General features: G+C 37.7%; 1 protein-coding gene across 4 annotated transcripts in view; it reads left to right on the forward strand.

Moving 5' to 3' along the window:
* The window catches only part of palm2akap2 (PALM2 and AKAP2 fusion), a 117,861-nt gene that overhangs the window by 22,352 nt on the left and 70,347 nt on the right, over positions 1–25,162 (forward strand). For all 4 annotated transcript variants that reach the window (XM_079862132.1, XM_079862133.1, XM_079862134.1 and 1 more), the window contains exon 4: positions 18,364–18,444. In XM_079862132.1, the coding sequence (XP_079718258.1) occupies positions 18,364–18,444 (81 nt within the window). The remainder of the gene's footprint in view (positions 1–18,363; positions 18,445–25,162) is intronic.

Genomic DNA, 25,162 nt, shown 5'->3' on the forward strand with positions numbered 1-25,162 from the left:
GCTGCATCTCAAGCATTGACGGATGACTGGTTCTCGATACAAATGGAGATAATCTAAATAGTGTCTACTTAATTGCTTTTGCATTGAGAGTTTGTTTGGCAGAATGGCTGTTACACTCGAATAGCTCAAATTAAAGTAATTACATGACAATTTTCTCGCATTTTACCAAGAATTCAGTGCTTTTATCGCATCTGATAGTTGTGCACATAATATACACATCATTTTCTTGACATCTGTTTTTGGTGCTAAGTTAATGTACATAGTAGTAATGTGAAACAGTCTTGCAGCATTATTACGATGTCAGCCACATGCCTGCAACTGCAAATGTATTCAAACGCTTGAGCACACATGGCAAAGACCTTTTGCTTCTCACAAACCTGGTGTTTGGTGTGCTTTGTGTTTGCAGTTGTAACATTTCACAGTTAAGTTGATTCAGGTAGTGCGTCAAGTTACACCAAGTAATTCCCAAACAGTCAGTCAGACAAAGCATTTCATATATAAAAAAATTTATAAAAAGCTCATATATAAAAAGCTCTTTGACAGATATCTGACCAGCACAGGCTGAAACAGCATGTGGGTTTCCCCTTTTTAATACTAGGGAAAAAGACTGACATTAATGAGGTGGTGAAACTTTATTGCGCTGTCTGTTTTGACGGTAGCTCTATGGAAAGCCCTCAAAGTCCCACGCAGTACTATTACTGTTATCTGGTAGCTTAACAACTTAAGTTAAATGGTTCAAATCAGCCATCTTTGACCCATTGTGTTTTAAGCAGTTTATTCTCATTTGGTGAGATTTGTAATAGATGTAACGAGTGGTGGTTGCCAGTGCGGATGTCACGCCACAGTGCTAGAATGTAGTGGGTGATTGCCAAGACATTGTGATGAGATTGCTAAGGTGTTCTCAGGGGTTTCTCATGTTGCTATGGGGACTTCAGGGTGGTTGACAGTGTTACTAGATAGTTTTCAGGGTGTTTTCTGTTGTTGTGTACTGGCTCATGTTGAAAGTAGTGACATGTGAAGGCCAGCCCGTGGTAACCCATACTCGGAATTTGTCCATCCAGGTTAGTGCACACACATCAGGAGTAGTGAGTAGTGAACACACACACACTGCAAACCATGGACACACACACACCCTGAGCAGTGGGCAGCCATTCACTGCACTGCCCGGGGAGCGATTGGAGGTTAGGAGCCTTGCTCAAGGGCACTTCAGTAATATCCTGCTGGTATTGATAATCAAATCCGCAACCTTTGGGTTAACAGTCTGATTCTTTAACCGTTAGGCCACGACTGCTCTGTCTATGATGTTTGGCTTGAGCCAATAAGACTGTCTTCACCATGAACTTAAGTCTAATAGTCAGGATTAGGGCAGGAGTGTCAAATCCTGCTCCTGGAGAGCCATCTTAACAGTTTCTCCAACACCATTCTGGAATTTGGTCTGAATATACATACTTTCCAACTATGTATGTGAAAAGCAGTATGTCAAAAGAGTATTGTGCCAGAATGCATAGTATTTGAATAACAGAGATTATGAAATATACATCCAGTGGACACTTTACTACCCCATGAGGCCATAGGGCAGGAGTAGGTCACATGACAATGACAACATGGCTGATGTAGTATTCAAGGATTACATTCATAGTGCACACACATGCTGTATATAGAACATAGATTTTAATGTTCACAAACAAAGTTATTTATCAAAGAACAGCTATCACCCTGTAGCCCAAGACTGGTTGCCCACTGAAGCTAAGCAGGGTTGAGCCTGGTCAGTACCTGGATGGGAGACTCCTGGGAAAACCAGGTTGCTGCTGGAAGAGGTGTTAGTGAGGCCAGCAGGGGGTGCTCACCCTGTGGTCTGTGTGGGTCCTAACGCCCCAGTATGACGGGGACACTATACTGTCAAAAAAGCACCATCCTTCGGATGAGACGTTAAACTGAGGTCCTGACTCTGGTGTCCTTCAAAAAAAAAAAAAAAAAACAGAGTAGGGCTGTAACCCCAGCATTCTGGCCAAATTTGCCCATTGGCCTCTGTCCATCATGGCCTCCTAATCATCCCCATCCTGATTGGCTGCACTCTGTCTCCTCTCCACCAATAAACTGGTGTGTGGTGGGCGTTCTGGCGCAATATGGCTGCCGTCACATCATCATCAGGTGGTGCTGCACATTGGTGGTGGTTGAGAAGATTTCCCTCTTCCAAATGTGAAGTGCTTTGAGTGCTTTGAAAGCGTTATATAAATTTAACATCCATTTAAAATGTTTTTTATTAGCGAGTTTCCTTAAAAGCAATGAAAATGTGAATTGCACGTGCAATATTATTATCAAAACAGACGTCTGGTATTGTGACTGAAACTAGTTTGGTGTTCAAAGATCTTATGATGGTCAGTACTCTATGTAGGCTGCTCTCGTTAGAAAGCTTTTAATTTGGACTTGCCCTCAAGAAGGAAAGCACCACAGGACTATGCCCGGCGATTTTCAATTTAGGGTTTCTAGTTTCACTCCATATTCATCCAACATCTGTGTTACCCCAACCACATATTTTAAGTCTGTGGGCTGCTCGATGTTGGCCAGGCAGTTGTGTTTTTGAAATGAGCTCAACTAAATGCTATACCTCAAGTAGATTACTGAAATGTAGTGGAGTTTAATGGCTGTTTTATTCAAATCATATGCTGACTTGTTGCACGGAACATTTATAGCTTCATCACTATTTTCTATCATGCTGTTTTGCTGGGAGTGCATTATAAATATCGGTTTCTGTGAGTGGTGTATATAGACTCCCTGCGTCAACAATGCTAACCACAAACTGACTGCATGACTGACAAACCGCTTGAATACCACTTTACTTTTCAATAAACATAGGCTACCATTAAGATATACAGTAGAAGAACTGATTTTTGGGTAATTTTGCCAGACAATTCCTTGTACAGTAAGTGAATCACTCCCATACTGACTGTTTGCTAGGTCTATTGCCTCAAACCACAGGCTGCTGCTGCTGCACAGGACAGTCTTTAGGTCCAAATCTGTGGCTTTTCTTTTCAGTCCAACAAGTGAGGGAATGTCGCTAGCTCAAATGAGAAATGGGTTAGCGGTTTGCTAATTGCGGTACACTGGGCGGAGAAGATTGCACGCGGACAGACTTCCCTCTTGACTTAAATGACCCTCCCTGAGCAGTTGTGACTTGTTTACACAGATTCATTTGGTCAAGCTCAGGTCTAGACCTTTGCTATAGGCCGCATTTACACTGTGCTCTTGCTAGCGTAGCACTAGTCTGAGCCTCAGACGTTAGACACAACCTCCCGCACTCTGTTCACTGATCATCTGATGCATATGGCACACAAAACTAAAATTATTTCACAAAGGTAAAAGTCTTAGAGCCCGTTCACACCATGGACAATAACTATAACGATAATGCTAAAGATATAGTTCTAAAAATCATTCTAAATATAAACGAATAGTAGAGTCCAGACAACAACTTCAACAATAACGGCAGCTGGGCTGCGTTCAGCCCCGACAAAACGTTGCACAATGTTTTTTAAACAGAAACGGTGATGCGTTGAACACACTGACGCAAGAGTTGCAACTATGGCAGCTGAGAAGGCCATTCTTTGTGTTCTTTGTGAAGAATTTTCTGAGCCTGATGAAGTCGGTATAAATATGTGTTTAATACTACAAAATATGCCCGATGTTACAGTTACTGCACTTGCCGCCCAGAACAAACAAGAACATCCCAATCGAGTGAAGGGATTGCTGAAACTGAAATGGAAGCACACATCTTACCTAATTCAGACTAAAACACATCTATTTAGCCTCACATACTGACTTTATTTGTAGTTCATTCTGTTTTAATACCCTGTATTTTCTTTCTCATTTTTAGGAAAAAACTTAATTACCATTGTTTATTTCTATACCAAATGTCATACACTTGCAATGAAGCTAAAAATATAAACAACTACATCATTATGTTGATATCCTATATTTTTACAATAAAACTTACGACAAACATGTCTTCTAATATCCTCAGTTGTTGCGTATACCGAGCTGCATCGAACACATTTGTAAATTACTTTCCTTGAACCCATTGTGCGAGTTCACTTTAATACCGCGTGCTTTATATACAAGTTGCTGTTGATTGGACTGCAGTTCTGACACACCCACCAAACAAGAGAAAACGTATCTCAAACCCCGATGCACACCGGTGCACGCCGTTTCCAGGAAACATGACGTTCAACCCGGAAACCGTAGCAAAACGTTGCGCACCGTTTTGAACTTGAACGTGCCCCTGATGAACGCTGAAAACATTGACAGCCAATCAGATTCCATCCTGCTTTAAAGAGCTTGAGCATTTAAAGCGGCAGGCGACAAAACTGGAGCATGTGGTTATAGTAAACAGAGTGATATTGTGTGTTGGCTTGGATGCTAATATAGTTATCGTTACAGTATCTTTATAGTTATGGTTCTTGGTGTGAATGGGCTTTTAATCTGATTGGCTGACTCCTACAGGTTTTCCAGGATGTTTTTAACGGTCCGCCAGGAAACTTAAGCCATGTTTACAAGTTCTGATACTGCAAAAATGAGCGCTTCAGATGAGTAATTAAAAGCTTGACTAAAAATAATGGTTTGTGAAGTTCATGGCATAGAAACTTCAAGACATGAAGCATTTTGTTTGAGGCACTCAGCTGAATTTTAAAGAGATGTTTTCGCATGTTTACCAATGGGAAATGGGAAAAGTATTATTTTGTGAGCTAGGCAAACCCTTGGGATTCCCAAGTGATCCCATTTTATTAATTGTGTCCTCTCACATCTATAATGGAAAATCAGGTGAAGAGCTTTACTGAAAGGGAATATCTGCGGCATATTCAGGTAAACATAAAAGTATAGATAGTTTGTAATTGCATCAACATTTACACGCCCCTGAACATGACACTGAGCAAAGAAACCTGTGATTGGTCGCTTTACATGTCAGTCAGAAGGCATCTTCCTAACTAAGTGGGCAGTCCTTGGCCAATTCCAGTGGCTACAGAGCCCAGACCTTATGTTGTTAGTCAAAGGTCTGGCTACATGACATTAGCATAGTGCAGGCGTCCATTACTAGCGGGTTAAATTTAGCAGCAGCTGTCTGTGATGATTTGGCTCAGGGTTCACATATTTCAGGGAGGTGGGGTGATCCTCAGGTGGGTTTGGATCCCCAGAGCTCTCGGGTGTGGCGGCTCAGCTGCATTTCCGAAACAAGTTTTGGGAATTAACTGTGCTGTAACTAAAGCCTTTCGCTAACTAGTACAGATATCAGTGCCAGATAATTCAGATGTTTCATATCTCTGTATTTCTGTGATTTTTAGTATGAATAGCGCTATTCTAAAATGTTTAAAAAGTGTTCACTTACAGGGTCACTTACACCAAAACACTGATTTCACTTTTATTTTAGTTTACATTGGGAATTCTGTTCAGTTTTAGATATAGTCTACACTTTGGGAGGTCAGTATGAGATGAAAATACACCCTAAATGCATGTTATAGATCTTACTGTGAACCATTCATCCATGTTCATTTGGAAAAAAGACCTTGTAATGTTTAATCCAAATGTCATAACTGGATCTTCCGGTGAAAAGACAGACTTCTCCCTGGTGACGTATGCAGGACTTCTCCAATCATTCAGTCCGCTTAAACTCCGCCCCTGCAAGCTCATGTTCATCCGCCTCCACTTTTGAGCGCCACGTCCACATCTCAGCATCCAAACAACAACATAGTAAGAAAGGCCTGCCCTACATTTTTGCTTTCGTTATACTCAAATGTACATCACGATACAAAAGAAATCTGATTCATCACTACTTTTTTATTAAATCAGACCATCCGACAATGATTGAAAAATATACGAAAACTGAAGTAATAATCTCTGTAAATGTATTAAGTTTTGTCATCAGCTTCCTCACTGCATTTTCATTTCTGTAATAATTTTTGTTAATGACAACAAGCTTGATAAATACTTAGCAGAAGCAAAGCAACTTACAGTAACACTAGTTAAAAGTAACAACCTGAGGTTAAGTGTGTCGATCAAGGGCACAGTGGTGACCAGATCTCCCCATGTGGGATTTGACTGTTGGTGGCCCCCACAGATCTTTAAACCAGTACCCTATCCTGTTCTCAAAACAGCTAGCAGCTGTAGGGGTCAAACCTTGGAATGCAAGTCTTGCCACTTACATTCAATCACAAATGTTGAACATTTTTGCTTGACCAGAATATGAAAATAATGTGACCGGTCATCACCTGCTGCTGTTACATGATCCAATTAGCAAGGCTGAAGTAACCACCCTGCAGTTTCCCTCCATTGACAAGTACATGCATTAAATATTAATAGTCAGAGTTTGTGATATGAAGTTTAAAGGTGATGTTTGTAATTTCTGTGCCATAAGCATCATCAAAAGTAATTGCAAAAATAATACTTTTCCTAAACAAACCCCCTATTTCGATTTGGTGAAGAAAAAGACTCGTGCCATTGTTTGGGCCAATGTTGCTATGTCAAAAAAACAATCGCACACATATAGTATTTGAAGAGTGTTCAAATTATTGTGACAAGAAATGACAAAGTTCACTTAGAAGTGAAAGACTCCATCATAACGCAGTCCGTACTGGATGTTCTAACAGCAGGGCGTAGCTCTGCAGACATTGGAGAAAACACAGAGATCTAAAATAGCTCGTGAGCACATGAGAACAGCTATGCACTCATATCAGAGTGTATGTTTCTCTTTAAATATGTTTATAATGTGGACACTGTATTCGTAATTCACTTTAGACAATTTGCAGTATGTGGTTTGCTCTAATGAAATGAAACCTGGTTTCATCTGGTTCTTTGTCACCTTGATAGAGTCCTTGGCATATGTTCCTCATCTACTTGAGTGTAGCTTTCTACACATTATGTAATTATATTATGGTTTTATGATTTTTTTTTACTTTCACGGGATGTTTTCAGGAATAAACAGGAGGGGAACGTAGAAAGAAGGGAGTTATGTTGCAAAGTTTACTGTAATTTATGCAGTCATGTTTACTGCTATGTGTGACCTTTTGCAAGAGCAGAAATCGCCACTGAACTTTAACTGTTCCAAACCATCTGTTCTGTTCAGTTCACATTACTGTCTTCATATTTGGTGTCCCAGAAATCTCTTCTCTATCAATTTCTCTTTTTTTTTTTTTATTGGCCTAGTCATAAACATTGTTGGAGCTTTAACCTAGGTGTGTGCAATTCTGAGGTTTCTAAATTTAAGTCAAACTCTCGACTTCAAAATCATAAATCAATAAAATATTTTTTTAGATTTATGCACCACTAGTATTTCTGTCAGAATTTTAATTGTTCTTTCTTAGAAAAATTACCTTCAAAATTGCTGCTTATTCCAATGTACATCATTGCCAAACAAAATCTAGAAATGAAGAGAGGGTGGGAGAAAGCGAGAGAGAGAAAGAGAGAAAGAGAGAGAGCTGTGAAAGTTGTGCCCCTGAACTGAAGCCACAGGCTATTCATCTGCAGCATGGGGGCGTGAGTGAGAAAGTCACACACTCGTGGACACTTGTTGCATTTTTACGTAATTCACAACTAAATTGTGCTATTTTGTCGACAAGCTGGAAGTTCTTCCACACAGTTGAATTTGAAACTGTCATTTTCTGTTACACATGTAAATTTCACTATGATACAAGAGGCAGACATAAGTTTGAGTGCCACCAATACTCACTGATCTGAGCCAATCACGACGTCCTGTTTAAAAAGATACACAAAGTCATAAAAACAAAAGTATGATTCAGACTAGAGAGAATTAAGGAACTTCTTATATCTTTACAATTGCATTTATTTATTTATTTATTTTTAAGATTAGCAGTAACACTTTATTTTGATGGTCCCTTCTGAACACTCTACTAACTATAAGTAACTTTGCAACTACATGTGAACTAACTCTTATTAGAGTATTAGTAGACAGTCTGCTTAATATCTGCTAACTCCACATACATTTTTTGCAACTACATGTCAACTTATTCTACTAACCCAAACCCTACCAGTCTACTAATACTCTACTATCACTATAATGAGAGTTAGTAGACATGCAAATTCACTGTGCTGTCTAACAGAAGCTGTGCTTCATACAACACTACACAATACACAATATATGGACCTTTTTGCCTGCAAAATTTCACTGATATTTTGCTAATGTGACCGCATCTTTAAACTGTATAATTGATGTTGTTGAGTGATTTTACTTTTCTCATTTTAGTATTGGTTATAGATCAATATTGTTTTTTGTAACACTTTGAACTTCATTATTGTATATTTCATTATCAGTTAATGTTTACCACAAATGTTATCCTTAATGTGAGGCATCCAGTGTGTTGTGTAAGTGTTTGTGCTCAGAATGCTTTATTAATGCAGATCAGGTTTGTCCAGATTAAAAACACACACATTTCTGTCTAATTTAAATAATGGACTGCAGACCTTCATATTGATGTCAGGGAATTTTTCAATAAATCACCACTGCCTTAAGCATCCATTACATGTGTTTGGCTGAAATTATTTAGTTTTGGTATACATGTTGATTAAACGCAGTGACTTGTGGTTTAATTGACATGCAAGAGATGCAAAGCATGTTAATAAGGTCAGTTAAAGAATGTTATTAGCAGTATTATACTTTAAGACTGTATGATCTATCTAATGCCTTAAAAGTTAATGATGAATTTGAGTCACAGAAGAATCGTAACTTTACTCTTTAAGATCATAATTTCAAGATGTTGCATATGCACTGTGACTACACAAGTATAAAGTGCCTTTTGACTGATTTGGATGCTGATAAAAGGTAGAAAAACTTGGCTCAGTCAGGTGCATCCCTGGAAATAACAACATAGCGAATGAAGGTTTTTTGGAAATGCTTCCAGAAGAAAGAGAGATTCAATAAAGCAGTTCCTACAGTTTTTAACAGATTTGCATTTGCCAAGTCTACAGCATATATGACTCATCCAAACTCATGAAAAAAGTCACTATTTTACGTGGTAGCAATTTCATATGAATTTGTACAATGTGATTCGTTCAGAAACATGAGATTTTCAGAAATAAAGTATAAGCATGAAGGTCTGCCTCTAAACCTAATGGAATTGAAGCAGATCATACGAAAATGAAGAGATGAGAGATACATGTTGAACGACACATGCACTGTTTGAACGTGAATACTAAAATATCTTCATAATCCTGAGATCTTCATAATCCTACTATTAATGAGGGAAAAAAGGTGACATAACTTACAAATATTATTGTGGTATTCCTTATGAAGTGTCATCACTCCATCACTTCAAATGAGTTTCATAATAACTGCCGAAACCAATAGTACAAAGAACTTCTTGAAGACTTCCTTTCCCAAAGTGTTTTCTGGGAAAATGATGTCCAATCTATTTTTGTCTGTCCTCTGGGACAAGACTCTTGATAAAGAGCCATCATCAGTAAAGACATTTTTGGTAGAAAAGCGACACAAAGAATACAAGTGATATAGCTTACACAATTAGTTTGTCTTTGTTATAGAGCATTTCGATCAGAAATGTCAGCATTGCCTGCATTGGAGGCGTCAGCTGTAGGAGTCAACAGAGACAGACACTGTGGCGGCTCGGGTCATTGGTCACACACAATAGAGGAAATGGACCGTTTCTTGACCTCAGGGAAAGTTTTCAAGTCGTGTCCATCGGCTTCTAGTTCATGGCTACATCCCATCTGCTATACTTCACCAGTGTGTACTTCTCTGGTAGTGAGCAAGTAAGCGTACTTGTATGACAGTACGTGTTCGCAAATAACAATTTATTTTCAAGTGGAAGCATCTAGTAAAAATCATTACCCTAAAATAAATGATCTTTAAAATGCATTACCTTAAAATGCATTAAAATCATATTTCCCATCTTAATATGCAGAAGCAACTACAAGTAAAGCAGTAATTAGTTTACTTGCAAGTTTAGTGCAGTATTGTCTGTTTGCTCAACCAAATACAAAGTGTTCTGGGAATATTTTTGAAAGAAGTCACCATTTTTGCTATTCTGAGGTGTGTTTCCCGAACAACGATGTAACTCGCTGCTTCACTACCGTAGTGTGATGCATCGTTTAAGAAATCAACTAGCTAGTCACGACTGTTTCCCAAAACCATACTGTCACAAATTAGTCGCTCAACCACGCTGGTTAATGATGTCATACATGTGCAAAGTCCGGCATCCGACCAGCGCGGAAGGTCTCTACGTGTTACTGTCTTTTCTCGAGGCAAAGTCTTTTTTGATTAAATGCAATACATTTGAATATGTATTTTCTCGTTATTTCATCTGACTCCATAAATGAAAAGGTTTTAATGTTATCTGTGCATCATTAAATGTGAGCGAATGTTTGACTATTCTTTTTAACTTTTTAATGAAAATAATGTCAAAGTCTGTTAGAATAATCAAATGTAACAATTTATTATGTCAGGTAAATGTATCATGCCAATTTCTTTGTTCTTCTTTCTTATATCATTCACATTCAACCATATATTCTTGGGTGAGTTTTTGGTGATCTTCACATGGGGGGGAAGGAGAGAGTGGGTGAGGGAAAGAGATGTAGATTAGACTCGGAGGTGAGACTTTCATCTTAATAGTGCACGAGGGGGAGTTCAAATGTTGATTTCCAGAGAGGTCCTTTGTCCTCTCAAGGTCTGCTCGCTCTTCAACCAGACTGTCCGCCATTTTCTAATTTCTCATATTCTTACACTTCTTTTAATGAAACTGTTTGAGTTCGAATTAACGCTAAATGTTTTGATATAAATTACGGACATGGCATTTGAGGACTATATCTGATTTTTCTCAGTTACTTTGCTCTATTTCTAGATTCATAGGCTCGTTCTTACATAGTCGAGCACATTCACACATGCGCAGTCTTCAAAAACGGTGCTTTAAATCTCTTGACAAATTCTAAATTAAAGACACAAAAGGTTGTACTGAATGTCAGCTTGCTTATTTGGCTCAAGATAAGGATTTATTGAGTCCACATGTCATGCAAACTAGAAACTATGCTTCTACCACAGGTGGAGAGCTGTCGTTCCAAACACACAACTCTGCGATGCTGTTTGCGAATGTTCGTTAGAACGATGGTTTTGGGAAACACCGACTCGTTGAACTACGCTAATAACGACGGAACTTGCGAACATAGTTGGCCAACGATGCTTTTGGGAAACGTACCCCTGGTTGGTACACAGAATTTCAGAGTCAGTGTCAAATAGTTTAAGCTTTTATCATATTTCATCAACCTTATCTTTTTTCCTTTCTTTCTTTCTTTTTTTTTTTTTTTTTTTTTTTTTTTTTTTGCTTTTTTTGAATACTACTTTTCGTTTTAGTTGACTAAAGTTTGGCCAATTTACTTTGTCAATGAAAACATTAGTCATATTTTAGTCACATTAAGTAATGCTGCACAAATAATGGTTAAACTTTTAATCACGATTAATTTGTTCCAAATGATATTTGCAATTACTGATCAGAAATGTTGTCGTTGTCATTTGGAAAACTTTTACATTTCTTCAAAATTATTGCACTTTCATGTTTCACAAATTAAGAGAATCTTAACTCATAGACATGCTTAAATTAGAGTGATTTATTATATTTATCATAAAAATTAACACACTTTCTACACCGAGACAATGGTAAAGTTTCTCTCAAAGAGCTAAAACAGTGAAATTCCTAATATTAATTCCAATGATTCCAAATAAATGTTTCATGATCACACTTTATATTATAGGTGATCATAACTTAGCCATTTGATACATTTTACTTATTAAAAGTGCACATGTTGGTGTAATTACATTTAAAGTACTTGCATTTAATTAGGGGCCAAGCGCCGAAGGTGAGTAGGCATCTGTTGTATCCTTTGGCGTTCTTATTATTCTTCCATTTCTTCTTCTTCTTCTTTCCCTCTGTCAGCCCATAGAATCGCTTGCGAGAATGTTATGAAATTTGGCACACAGATAGAGGACAGTCTGAGCCAGGGTTCACCAATCTCGGTCCTGGAGGGCCGCTGTCCTGCAGAGTTTAGCTCCAACCAGCTCCAACACACCTGTTTGAAAGTTTCTAGTATGCCTAGTGAGACCTTGATTAGCTGGTTCAGGTGTGTTTAATTGGGGTTGGAGCTAAACTCTGCAGGACAGCGGCCCTCCAGGACCGAGATTGGTGAATCCTTGTCTGAGCTGTCAACAGAGCAAATTTGGAGTCTCTAACTCAATCCCTCTAGCACCACCAACTATCCGAATTTGTACTCCCGTTTATGCTAATAACTTTTGAACGGTAAGGGCTAGAGAAATTTGAACCAGATCATCTTAAGACCTTACTGATAAAAAGTCATGGAATTCAAGTCGATTCGTCATACAGTTCTCGAATAACTCGTGAACGAATTCAATGAAATGCCCGTCAAAATGAATGTGAGGCTTTATCTCTGCAACGCTTTTGCATATTCTGACCAAACTTGGTCTGTTAGTCTGTCTGCACAGTTTCGGCAAAGTGCCACCAAGTGGTCAGGAGATATGAAAAATGGCTATTTTGCTTATAACTTCTGAACACTTTGCCCAGATTCGGTGCAGCATGCTGAGTCATGCAATACCCAATTTTCCCATATCGGCCATTTTAGGCATTGGCCATCTTGAATTTTGTTGAAAAATGCTATATTTTACGAAAGCATTGGTGTATCATTACAAAACTCGGAATGTGTCTTCAGCAGCATGCCCTGACAGTACTCAAAAAATTTCGGGGCAGCGCCACCTTAAGGTCAAAGTTATAATGAAATTTCCAAAAATTCTGATAACTTTTGAATAAACCATAACTCAAACTCACTAGCACGTTGTCAAAATTATCCCTGTTTACAGGGATCAGCAAAAATGATTAAAAACACTGTATTAGTCATGCCAGTCACTGGCGCAGTCACTGAACTCTAGTTTGTTGCACACAATCAAGGAGGGGGCTATATTTATCAAATGGGAATGTGGCCTGTGTTTGAGAACATGGCCAAGATTTTCACCCTCTGAACTTGGACTCAGCTATAGTGATTTCCAGTTATTTTTGTTAAGCTTTGGGTCTCTGGGAATCTCTTATATTTTGTCTGTAGCAAAAGAAAAGCTAATCAACTCAAGAAAGGCCCCGGAGTGTTTGGTCTTTGAGGCTTGATGCCATCCGTCAGGATGGAGGGGGTGGCTTCAGTAATGCCATGCAGATGTTTTCCATTTGAGCTGGGAAACAAATCTTCATTGTTTGGGTCTCACCAGCCCAACAGGCTCAACGTCACAACTGAGCATTTTTATTACCTGTTTTCATACTCAACTCACATACCGAATTCTTTAGAGATGCTACGGTCTGTCTGGAAATTAGCCTCCACATGAGTGATATTTCAGGATGATTGGGTCACAGATTACGTGTCCGAGGAGCGTCTCTTGCTGCTGGCCTATTTCTGTATGTTACTCTGAGCTGTGGTATGTGTCAGCATTCTTGGTGTGAAATAGATCTGGCTTCAGTATTCTCTCCAGATGAGAGGGACGTGGAGGGTCGTGCCAGTCTGTAGGGCATGTAACCGGTGACAAACCCACTGCCGGTGTAATTACAGCCCTGCGCTCACATGAGGAATTGCTTGCATAGATTCTGAGTTTAAGTTGTTGTGATGCACATTAGATAATCATCTGCGTTTATAAAGGACGCAACCACAATATTTAAAATGTCATAGAAATATCAACAAGAAATTAGCTTGGCATTTTCCAACTGTTTTGTCGTTTATTGTCACTGTTTTGTATCTACATTTACACATTAAATGTATTCATTTAGCCAACACTTTGAAGAGTGTTGATTTGATCATTTTTTTCAGTTGTGTGTTACCTGGAAATCAAACCCTCTATCCTGCAAACAGTGTTGGGCAGGGTACTCTACTTACATGAACTTATAATGTATTTACCTGAGAAAGTACTGGGTAATAAGGTAACCACATGGGTTAAGGATAAGGTCAGAGTTAATACCTAGTTATTACAGAGTTATAATTACTGTAATAAGTACATAGTATGTACATGGGGAACTGGACTGTAAAATAAAGTGCAACCATTACTAGCTACTAATTTCATCTTCAACAGTGTGATTAGATTACTATTACCAGATTACCAGTTGAACAATACAAGGATAAACATGAAACAGCGCTTTTAATTCTTTCAAATAAATAATATAAAACTGTATAAATTATTCTTTAACTGACCAAAGTATTTATAGGGAGAAAGTTACATTAAAAACAGAAATGTTAACATTACACGTTACACTCAAAAAAATGCTGGGTTGTTTCTGTAAACAAATTGTTGGGTTGATTGTGCTGGGTCAAAAAGTTGGGTTGTTTGGGGTACTGTAAACACATTATTGGGTTGCTCATGCTGGGTCAAATGAGTTGTAAGGGGGTCATTCACAAATAAACCGCTGGTTGGGTTATTTTGACCCAGCAACTGGTTACTTTTTTCATTCTTGCGGAACTTTCTGGATTCTTCACTTCTGACTCGAGGAGCACGCCACTCGGAGCAGGCAGTGTTTTATGGTAAGTTAATATGAATGTTTACCTATATTTTTAATAAGTTGTGGTGGTAGCAGCAAGCTAATTTCACTGTTCAACATAGGCTACAGTCTTTGATATGGAAGTGTGAGGGGTAACGTATTTATTCTGTGAAACATTAATTAGCCACAGCTAGCCGGTTAAATTTTTTTTACAAAAGGCTGCATCGTTATATCCTTAGTTTAAATTAAACCAGCTAGCCTATATCAGCAGCCTTTTTGAAAATGTAAATTCTAAATTCATCATGTAATTATCGTAGGCCTATTCATTGTGGACGTTGCGTATTTAAAAGTAAGAAAAGTGTTTTGTATGAAATCCATACGCGCAGTTTCCCTCACAGGGCTCGCACGTAAAATCAGCGGGAAATGAGTCTCTAAGGTACGTTAGGCTAGCTAGTGAGTTGTGAGTGAAAAGTCTGCTGGCATAGTTTTAGAAATACTCGTCTGAAGAAGTGACTGAGGTAAGTTCCAGCACAGTCTGCGTGTGTCTTCTGTAATGTCTCGAACCATCGTTTCTGCCAAAAAAAAAGGCTTTCAAGAGCTTGATATAGGCTAGCCCTTTTTTTAGTAAATGTATGACTTGCAATCTTTATAAACATCGACTGAGGAAATGAGAAATAAATGGACAGGCGCCAGTTTTGAGAAGAAAAGTATACCCGTTTAGTTGAACGAATGATCTTCAATATTTAAAACTTAAAAAATGTAAACTTACATGATAGCCTACCCTACCACCATGCATGTCATCTTTCATTTTATTGTGTGTAACGTTAAGTTAACATCTAAAGGCGATCATCAGCGCTGCCAGTCAGGAGATTAACGAGCAGCTTTGTGGGTTTGTGAGTTTTAATGTTAAAGACACTATCAACATTACAGTAATATTTTACTTTTAATAAAATAATGTTTTATTTTAATGCCTTAATGTTAAAAAATATTTGTCCAAATTACTCTTTTATTACTATTACTATAATTCAGTTTTCACATTTGGTCATTTGGTAATGTTTGGAATAATAATTGCATATTCAATAATAAATTGATACTTCCACAAAAAAAAAGCTTAATGTCAGTTTTATTGCAACACTCTCTAAGTGATTGTCCGGGAAGCAGACACACTCTGTCAGTTTAAATCTAAACTAAAACGCATATCTTTTACCTGGCTGGCATTCATATAGAACATTATACATTTCTATTAATCAAATCAGTTAAATGATTATTAGGCTGCATAGGTCAGCCGGAACCGGGGACACTTTCCTATAACACCTGATGTACTCATTATTTAATAAGAAGAATGGCATCTATGCTAATGTATGTCTTTCTGTTCATTCTAAAGTTTACTGAAGTCAGCCGGATCCAGGCCGTATCCAGATCAGAAGGTGGACCTGCGCCTGGACCCATCCATGACGCATCCCTGAAGGGCCAGCCTCATCAGCCCTGTGAAGGCCTCAGCGACACGACTGATCCTCAACAAACTCGTCTCCATACCGGTGTGATGACTCCGACTTCCAACCAGATGGAACTGGATAAATATTCTGAATTTTCTTATTCTATCTGACCTCTGATCTGTAATGCTGCCTGGATCATAATCATACACTGTTCACTCGCTGGCCAGAGGAGAACTGAACGACTGAGCCTTCTTCCCAAGGTTTTTCTTTCTCCGTTCTGTCACTGATGGAATTTTGGTTCTTTGCCACTGTTGCCTTGCTTAGTTGGGGACATTTAATATTCAACAATATTATTGATTTGCCTTAAGGTGGACGATGACGCAATTTTCTTCTAGAAACAAACTTTGTTGTATTATATTCATGTTACAGTATCACTGTGAAGCTGCTTTGATACAATCTGTATTGTAAAAAGCGCTATATAAATAAAGATGACTTGACTTGTGTAATCAACAGGTGAGGACCAACATGGTTGAATATTTACAAAATGAGATGACTGGTGAATTGCTGCACATTCTGTGCCTCAGGGATGAAATGAGGTTGGCCTTTTTGTCAGACCTTTGACATTGATTAACATTTGTATTTGATAAAGAAAAGTATTAAATGTATAAAATAAAATAAAATAAAAAATGAGATTGAAATCATACAGTGGCCTCTCTGGTTTATTGTATTACAGAGATAATAATTATTTAATTCATAATATAAAAAATATTTGTTTCTAATTTTATTAAGGCAATGAGACAAGAAATAACCCAGCACATGAGTAAGATTTAACCCAGCAAGAGGGTTAATTTCACCCACTGGTTGGGTCAAATGAATGACCCAGAAATATGGGTTAAATGGTAAAACCCAGCACTTGGGTCAAACCAACCCAGCGCGTGTTCTGTCCAATAGTGACCCAGCGGTGTGGTTAAGGTTGGGTTATTTTTTAACCCAGCAGTTTTTAGAGTGTACATTTTGATGTTATATCCACTATTGTTTTATATAAAATTGTTCTATAGTTTACAGTATTAAATGCAATTGCATTAGAAGTAACTGTAATTCAATTACAGAAAAATTAAGAGTAATCCCTTACTTTTTAATGAGAAAAGTAATTAAATTATAGTAATTAATTACGTAGTAATGCATTACACCCAACACTGCCTACAAAGCATATATACACAGACATTATAAAAAATATATTAACATTACATATGTTGTTCTAAAAAAATTGTTTTTATATAAGATTTGAAGCTTATGATTAGTTCAAGTCATAGTGTGTGCACAATATGTACATGAATACCAACCACTACAAATTAAATCACCCATTTGATGGGTTATTTTGCAGAAAGGTAAATGCAAGTCACATAAGTGCAAACTTTAGCAATCTTTCACATAATTCATTCAATTACTCTGCAGTAGAAGGTAATCAGGACTTTCCCCTTATTTTTTCCTTCTCAGCATGTCAAAATCAGGGATTATGTTTCAGTTAGCAGACTCAGGTTTTAAAAGAGGACATGAAAATCCTTGTAAGCCATTTCCAGTAGCTTTCGTGTAAAATCCAGTGGCATCATTCACTGACGGATATGTAAGGGTCCGTTTTTAGAGGCACATTTGTTCACATCTGGATAACATATCAGTTTTCCCTCTGTGGAGAGCGCATACTTCCTGCAGCAGTGCTCTGCGCTGGAATGTGCTCGTGAAATGGTGTCGAAGCCAGCCAAGATATTTGAACTCGCTCAAGAACCTGAATAACCTAAATATGTGGCTCGGTTTTCCTCTACGCTCATGTAAAGTGAATAAGAAGTAGATAACCTGCAGAGAGGAATGTAGAAAACGTGTGGAGTTCAGGTTATGATGTGATAAGTCATGTTTTCAACCAAACTTTCATGGTGCTTGCCATGTTAAACAACCTTAACAATTATTTTGGTCCCTTTGCAACTCACTATAGGGAAATGACTTCCTGTTTTAATCATTTGCCATTCACAGTGAAACAGCTGCTGAAGTATTTAGCTGTGAATAGCTAAAAACTATGCTTGCCTTAGCAAATATCACAAACAAAGCTCAAACATCTTTATTTCTAAAAGAAACCGTGAACTAAATGAGGCAATGGTGTCGAGTTACATTCAAGATATTTTAAGGCATGAACAATTTTTTTTCATGGAAATTTTTTTTAAATATGTCATTTTGGTGATCAAAGATGAGGTTTAAGGCTACAGGGGGACTTTAATGCATTCAAATGGATTGAAACTCTTGTTAAATTTATTCAGTCTTATTGTCACACAAAATTAATTATTTCTGATTTAAAATCTTTTAAATGACATTACTCTCAGTAGTTTAACACAATATTTCTATTATATTTTCAGGAAAAACGGAAAAGACAAGCCGAGATAGAGGACAAAAGAAGACAACTCGATGAACTTGTTCTACAACTTCAACATTTCAAGGTAAAAAAAAAAAAACTCTTTATATCATCTCGAAAAGTTTAAGTACAGCAAATTAATAAATGAAATGCCAGCGTTCAATATGTTTTCCTACATGTTTACATATCAATGCATTGCTATCTCAAAAAAGTTGTCTTATAGGTTCATTTCAATGTGGACCATTTGTCCACTCGAGTCCATTTAACGTCAAGACTTTGGTTCATGTGCTTGTTTGAAGTGGTTTTCTGAATTTGAGTGTGCTTGAATCTTGCATAAATGAAGCTTCTGCTGATGCCATAACATTTGCATCTTTGTATCTCTGGGTAGTACAACACATTTCTCATAACTGCTTGACTCAGAATAAGAGTATAAGACAATAAGATTGTGTCTCTTGCCGCAGACAAATGTCAATCAGTAGCACCGTTTCCATCCCATGTGTTCAAAATCACCACTTCCTGGGAAATTAGAGCAAAATATCTGTAATAAAAATGGAAGTTTCTGAAATCTGGGAACTGTGGCTCTTTTTTTCTCCATTAGAAATGAAGTTGCATCTCTGAGTGCAGACGAAACACAATAAACATTGTCATGCTCTCTTGCATTCGGCTGCGGATGACTGGTTTATCGGATCCCTATCAGTATGTGTGCTTCATTAATGTAGATAGTATAGCATTTGCTTTTTGCTAGGTAATGATTCAGCTGAAGACAATGCAAAAGACACAGTACCACCATAACACCATCCATGTGCATTTTTATGCACATTTTGGGATTAAAAAAAACGCTGGATGGAAACGCAGAGATTCGCATAAATTCTAAAACATCTGCACAAAAAACATGTGCTCTATTGAGGTGGATACTGTTTTTTATCCGACAAGAAGACAAGCACATAAACGATGGTGGAAACACTTTTACTGAATAAATCGCAAACAAAGTCATGTGACCTTGCCTCAACAGATCATGTGATCAGAAAATGGCCGAGAGCGAAAAGTACTGCATGTTTGGATGGACGATGAGGTCAGAACATTCTTAAACATAGTTTTGTAAAACATCAACAAAATGCACAGATTTTCCAAGAACTGCGAGTTGAGATGATCCTTAAAGGATATAAGGGGAGGATATGGAATTAAATTTGGGTTTGAAATCTTAGAGAAGTAGTTTCTCTCTTTTTTTTCTCTCTACTGGAGTCTGAGTCAGGCCAACATGTCTGACTCTATAACACTTGAGTGTGTTATCAGATAGCCAGAGGTTTGCCTCATTTACAGAGAATTGCTCTGTAGTGTTATCACCCGAATTTTATGGCGGTTAGTTTATACAAATCAACCTCAGTTTAAAGTCACTCATGAAAGAGATTTTGTCTAGGACACAGGAGAGAAGGACCTGAGGGAAAAGAAACAAAGATCTGATAATGCTCTGCTGTGAGACTTTTATAAAGACTGCAGAGAGACTACAAGATAACAGTAATAGCTTATTGTGAATATGTTTCATGAAGAACATGAAGAACACAACAGCTAACAAGCCCTGACTAATAGCTAGCTAATCATATGCACAAATTCTGGGTGATCTTGAAAATGAAATGAAAAGGAAGAGAATGTTTTTTCAAAAAGCTGAATTCAAAGTGAAGACTTGACTGAGAAAGAGAAGCACATCCAGGAAGGGAGATGTTTGTTTAGTCGTGGGTGTAAGCAAGTTCTCATCGGAAAGTACAGCTGCAACGACTGTGATGAATGTCGAGATTTTGTGAGAGCCATCCGAAAGATTTGTTTCTCAGTTTATTTTCTCATAGAAGGTTAAAATACGATGTGAAATTCTAAACATAAAGACAAAAAAATGTATGCTGTGCAGATACTAAACAAAACATTAATTAAAAATATATATAATTATTTACTTCTTTTTTTAAAAATACAGTGTGCAGTCGGCTTCCAGAAGTAACGATCCCTTTAATTATAGAGTAATGGATTAAAAACAGGCCTCATATACTGTGTAAATAAAATCTTAATTTAATGTCTTTAAATTAATAGCTTTATATTTCTCTTTTTTTTTTCAGTTAGTTCACAAATTTTCATGGGATTGTAGTTCTTTTCAATTAAGGACATTGTACCATTTTTGTCCAAATACTTTTTTGCTGATGTGATTTACCTCGTAGCTGGTTGGTTCCTGGCTTATAACTGTTTACAGAAGACTTTTTTTAAATGCCCATACTATGCTAAAGTGCATAACAAATAAAGTTATTGTCTCCCAAAAAAAGAATGGATTTTGAACTGCCTGAAACTAGTCATCAGTTATCCGAGTCTTCCTGCTCTAACCTATTTAGGTTTGTAGGAAATTTGCATAATGCCAGCCTGTGGTCTTCATTGGCGTTCTGCAAACGACGTCTACTCTGACCTTCAAAAAACACTGTAATTGTAGCTGAGACTGAGTTTGGTTCTTGTTGTTCAACATGTCGAGAAGATGCTGTTTTCTGTGCTGCGGAAGCAAATCACAACTGACTATTTACTATATATACTAATATAATATACTATTACATTTTCCGTACAGTTAACCATACAGTTGAGGGAGGATCAATACATGCAAACCTGTGCCATAATGAAGAAGCAACTAAGTATTTATAATTAAAATACACCCTCTGTATGACATCTTTGGAATTAAACATCTCCTTTTATCCAGGCAACCTTTAACTTTTTCAATGACTCCTTCCCAATTTTTCCCAATCCCAATCATCGCCAAGATACACTCCAAAGTATTTAAAACCTAATTTCCCCCAACCTAAACCTTCAGGAGGATCTGGTTTCCCACCTGTGCATTTACCTAATAATAATGTTTCACTTTTACTCCAGTTTACACTCGCAGAAGATAAACTTTTAAAAGTTTTAAGTAAACTTAACAAAAACCTGTATGTCACTTTGCCTGCCAATCATGATTATAACATTATCGGCATAAGCTGACAATATAAAATTATTTTTACAGTTTGGCAAACTTATACCATGAAGTTTGACCCTTATTTGTTGTAAAAGATGAAAAATTTAGATTTTCCGCCCTACAGCAACAATATAGTCCACATTCTACCAGCCAAAACATTCCCACTTGGTTGGTCAGGGTCAGGAAGGATCAGGCTTTGTTTCTTCCAGAAAAGGTTTATAATGACTGGCTGACCATACATTATCACGCTTATTAAACGGTTACTTACCAAATAAATTATTATACAGTTATTATACATACATGCATATTATAAAGTGTATTTATTCTTTATACATTTGAGGGCAGAATGCCACAATTGGCCAATCACAATAAATTATCCCAGAGAGCCACGTAATAAAACATAATACAGCTTTCCATAAGCAAGCCTTTAAAGGGGGGGTGAAATGTTCATTTTCACTCAATCTCCTGTTAATCTTGAGTACCTATAGAGTAATATTGCATCCTTCATATCTTCAAAAAGTCTTTTGTTTTATTAAATTTTTAACAGAAAGATAGGCTGTACCGAGTCTTTCCGGAAAAAACCGAGCGGCTGGGGGCGGGCCGTGTGGGCGAAGCTTAGCTGTGCTAACGCGCCAAGCTAGTGACAACACACAGAGACATTTGTTCAACAAACAGTTTTACTCACCGTCCGGTTCCAACACACGACCGCGAACCTTTATCATTGTGACTGCTCGATCCTTAAGCATTAGACGATCTGCAAATCCGTCGATATGGGCTTTGTTTATAAAACAATCATCGTCGAAATGCAGGGAACAACAGTCTTTACACAACTCCGTTTATGCTCAGGAAAACAAACTCCATCCACGGGTTCCTTAACGCTGGGTTCTTTGGGAATCTGTGCAGGGTTGTCTTGCCCTGGCAACCAAAAACACACTTCTTTGGTGACATTGACTTCCCAAAAGCCGGGCAGGGCGCTTTGATGGCGAACTGCTTTCACTCTCTTGCTCTGGTCTACGAGTGCGCGCGCGGCCGCGATCTTACCGGAGAAGTGCCCTTAGGACCCATATAAGGAAATTCCGCCCTATCTTACGTAAGACAGAGCCATACTCGAAAAAAACTTTCCGAAACTTGTGACAAACCGGAAGGACAATTTTTGGAACAAAAATACTCCTTCAAACGGACAACTTAGTTTTTGAAACTTTGTCCATGTTTAGCATGGGAATCCAACTCTTTACCAGTGTAAAAAACTCAGTATGCATGAAATAGCATTTCACCCCCCCTTTAAGAATATAGGCAATGACGTTGCAAGATGGCCGCCGGAGTATATGGCTGGTAAATGATTGTTCAAACTGAAAGTGAATATTGCGACTATAACTGTTTTTCTTTGGGAAAAATCGTGTTGTCCTTACTAGAAGAACATTTCACTAAAGGGCTTTGACTTGAAAATCTGAGAATGACAAAGCCAAAAAGTAAAACCAAACAAATTGACCCAGATAATGGGACTGAGGAAAGCAACGCAGCCGCGTTTGGTATGGCTGAAATACTTAACGAAATAAGAGCATTTCGCACTGAGACGTCGGGGAACTTTGTGGCACTGAGGAAAGAAGTGAGTGATCTACGAAATGAACTTGGAGATATTAAAAAAAGAATGGACGCTGCTGAGCATAGGCTGTCTGATAGCGAGGACAATGAGAGGAACATTACGCGAGTAATGATTCACATGTTACAGCAACAGACTTTACTTAAAGAAAAATGTGAAGATTTGGAAAGCCGCTCAAGAAGGAATAACATCAGGATTTACTCAGTGCCCGAGAAAAGTGAGGGAAATAATATGATTGATTTTGTGTCGAATCTGATTCGGGAACAACTTGGTGTTGCCATAGAGCTTTGCATTGAGCGTGCGCACAGGATATCCGTGCCAAAGCGGCCTGGGCAACACGAGCGTCCCCGGTCAATTATGGTGTTATTTCAAAGTTTTGCCACAAAACAGAGTGTGCTTAAGGCGGCGTGGATGAAGAAAATTGTACAAGTGAATGGTAACAGGATCTACTTTGATGAAGATTTTACTCCTGCTGTCTACAAGGAAAGGGGGAAATACAACGGTGTGCGTAAAGTGCTGCGCGAGAGGAAGATCAAACACCGCATATTATTCCCCGCCAAATTGAAAATTTTCTGTGAAGACGGTAAAGCCAAGATCTTTGAAAACCCAGCGGCTGCTGTGCGAGGCCTACCTGAGTTCGGCATCACAATGGATCTACCTGCGGAGGAACCAGACTTGGAGACAACGCTATGTGCAGCTGGTTGGCAAACTGTCAGTCCACGCAGAAGGAAAACGTCGGTGTGCGATTTCGTAGACGCTGTTAAAACATTGTTGGAAAATAAGCATCCAACTGGAGCTGCATGCTAAAGACTCAGGGGGTTTGTATTGTCTACGGATCAAGATTATGGTTGGGACAATGAAATCAAGAAGGGAATGCGCACACAAGGTACTGACTTCAAGTTTTTATTTTAAAGGCGCTGGTTCATTAAGAAAAAAGGAACTGTCGCGCATTGAGTTTCGTTCTTGTGTATTTATTTTTGAACATTTGATCCACGACTTATGGCTGAACAAATGATCCCATTAGAAATGAGAGAAAATGGGGAGTATAAAATATATGATTTGGATTTAGATTTGGATTCAGAAAGGCATGTGCGCAACCATAATTTAATTCCGTGCAAATATTATAGTGAAGATGAATTCAACTCAAATGTTAAATTAGATAATAATTTTTCACTTGTCCATTTTAATTGTAGAAGTCTTTATACAAACCTTAATACAATTATAGATTATTTAAATACATTAAAAGGCAAGTTTGATATAATCGCTTTTTCTGAAACATGGTTAAATGCGGTCAAAGGTTATGATTTAGGAATTGATGGATATAGTTTGTATCATGTGGACAGACCGGGAAAACGAGGAGGAGGTGTGGCATTATGTGTCAAAGAAACATACACTTGTAAGGTTATTGAAAGTATGTCTGTGGCTATTGAAGGTCTTCTAGAATGTGTGGCGGTGGAAATTGAGTTGGAAACAAAGCAAAAAATAATTATAGCTTGTGTGTACAGAGCACAAGGCTCAAATGTAGAAGTATTTAAAGATAAACTCACTGAACTTCTAGACTGTACAATGTTAAATAAGACTATGTGGTTATGTGGTGATGTTAATGTTAATTTAATGAACCCACAAGGCCAAACAGTAACCCATGATTTTTTAAATGAAATGTATAGCAGAGGTATGTTTCCAGTGATATCACAACCCAGTAGAGTGACACGGACAACTTCAACATTGATTGATAATATTTTTATCAATAATATTGACATTACTTTCCATAGTGGTCTGCTATTGTGTGATAGCAGTGATCACTTACCAGTTTTTATTGTCGGTGGCTTAAAAATTGGTAAGAAAAGGAGTGATGTTGATAAAGTTAAATACACTCGAGTTCGGACTGAGAAGGAAATAGACTCATTTAGGAAGGATCTGATTAATCAAGATTGGAGTAAAGTTTTTGTAGAGGATGTTAATAATGCTTATGAGGTCTTCCTGAATATATTTGTAACCCTTTATAATAAAAATTGTCCCTTAAAAATGGGTAAAGTGAATAAATTTAATAAAAAACCATGGATAACCAGAGGGTTACAGAAGGCCTGTAAAAATAAAAATAAACTATACCGAGATTTTATAAAATACAAGTCTAGTAATCATGAAATTAAATATAAAAGATATAAGAATAAGTTAACAACTATAATGCGACAGGCAAAAAAAGACTATTATAAAAACAAATTATATGAA

Source organism: Squalius cephalus, assembly GCF_949319135.1.
Source record: "Squalius cephalus genome assembly, chromosome: 24".
Lineage (NCBI taxonomy): Eukaryota > Metazoa > Chordata > Actinopteri > Cypriniformes > Leuciscidae > Squalius > Squalius cephalus.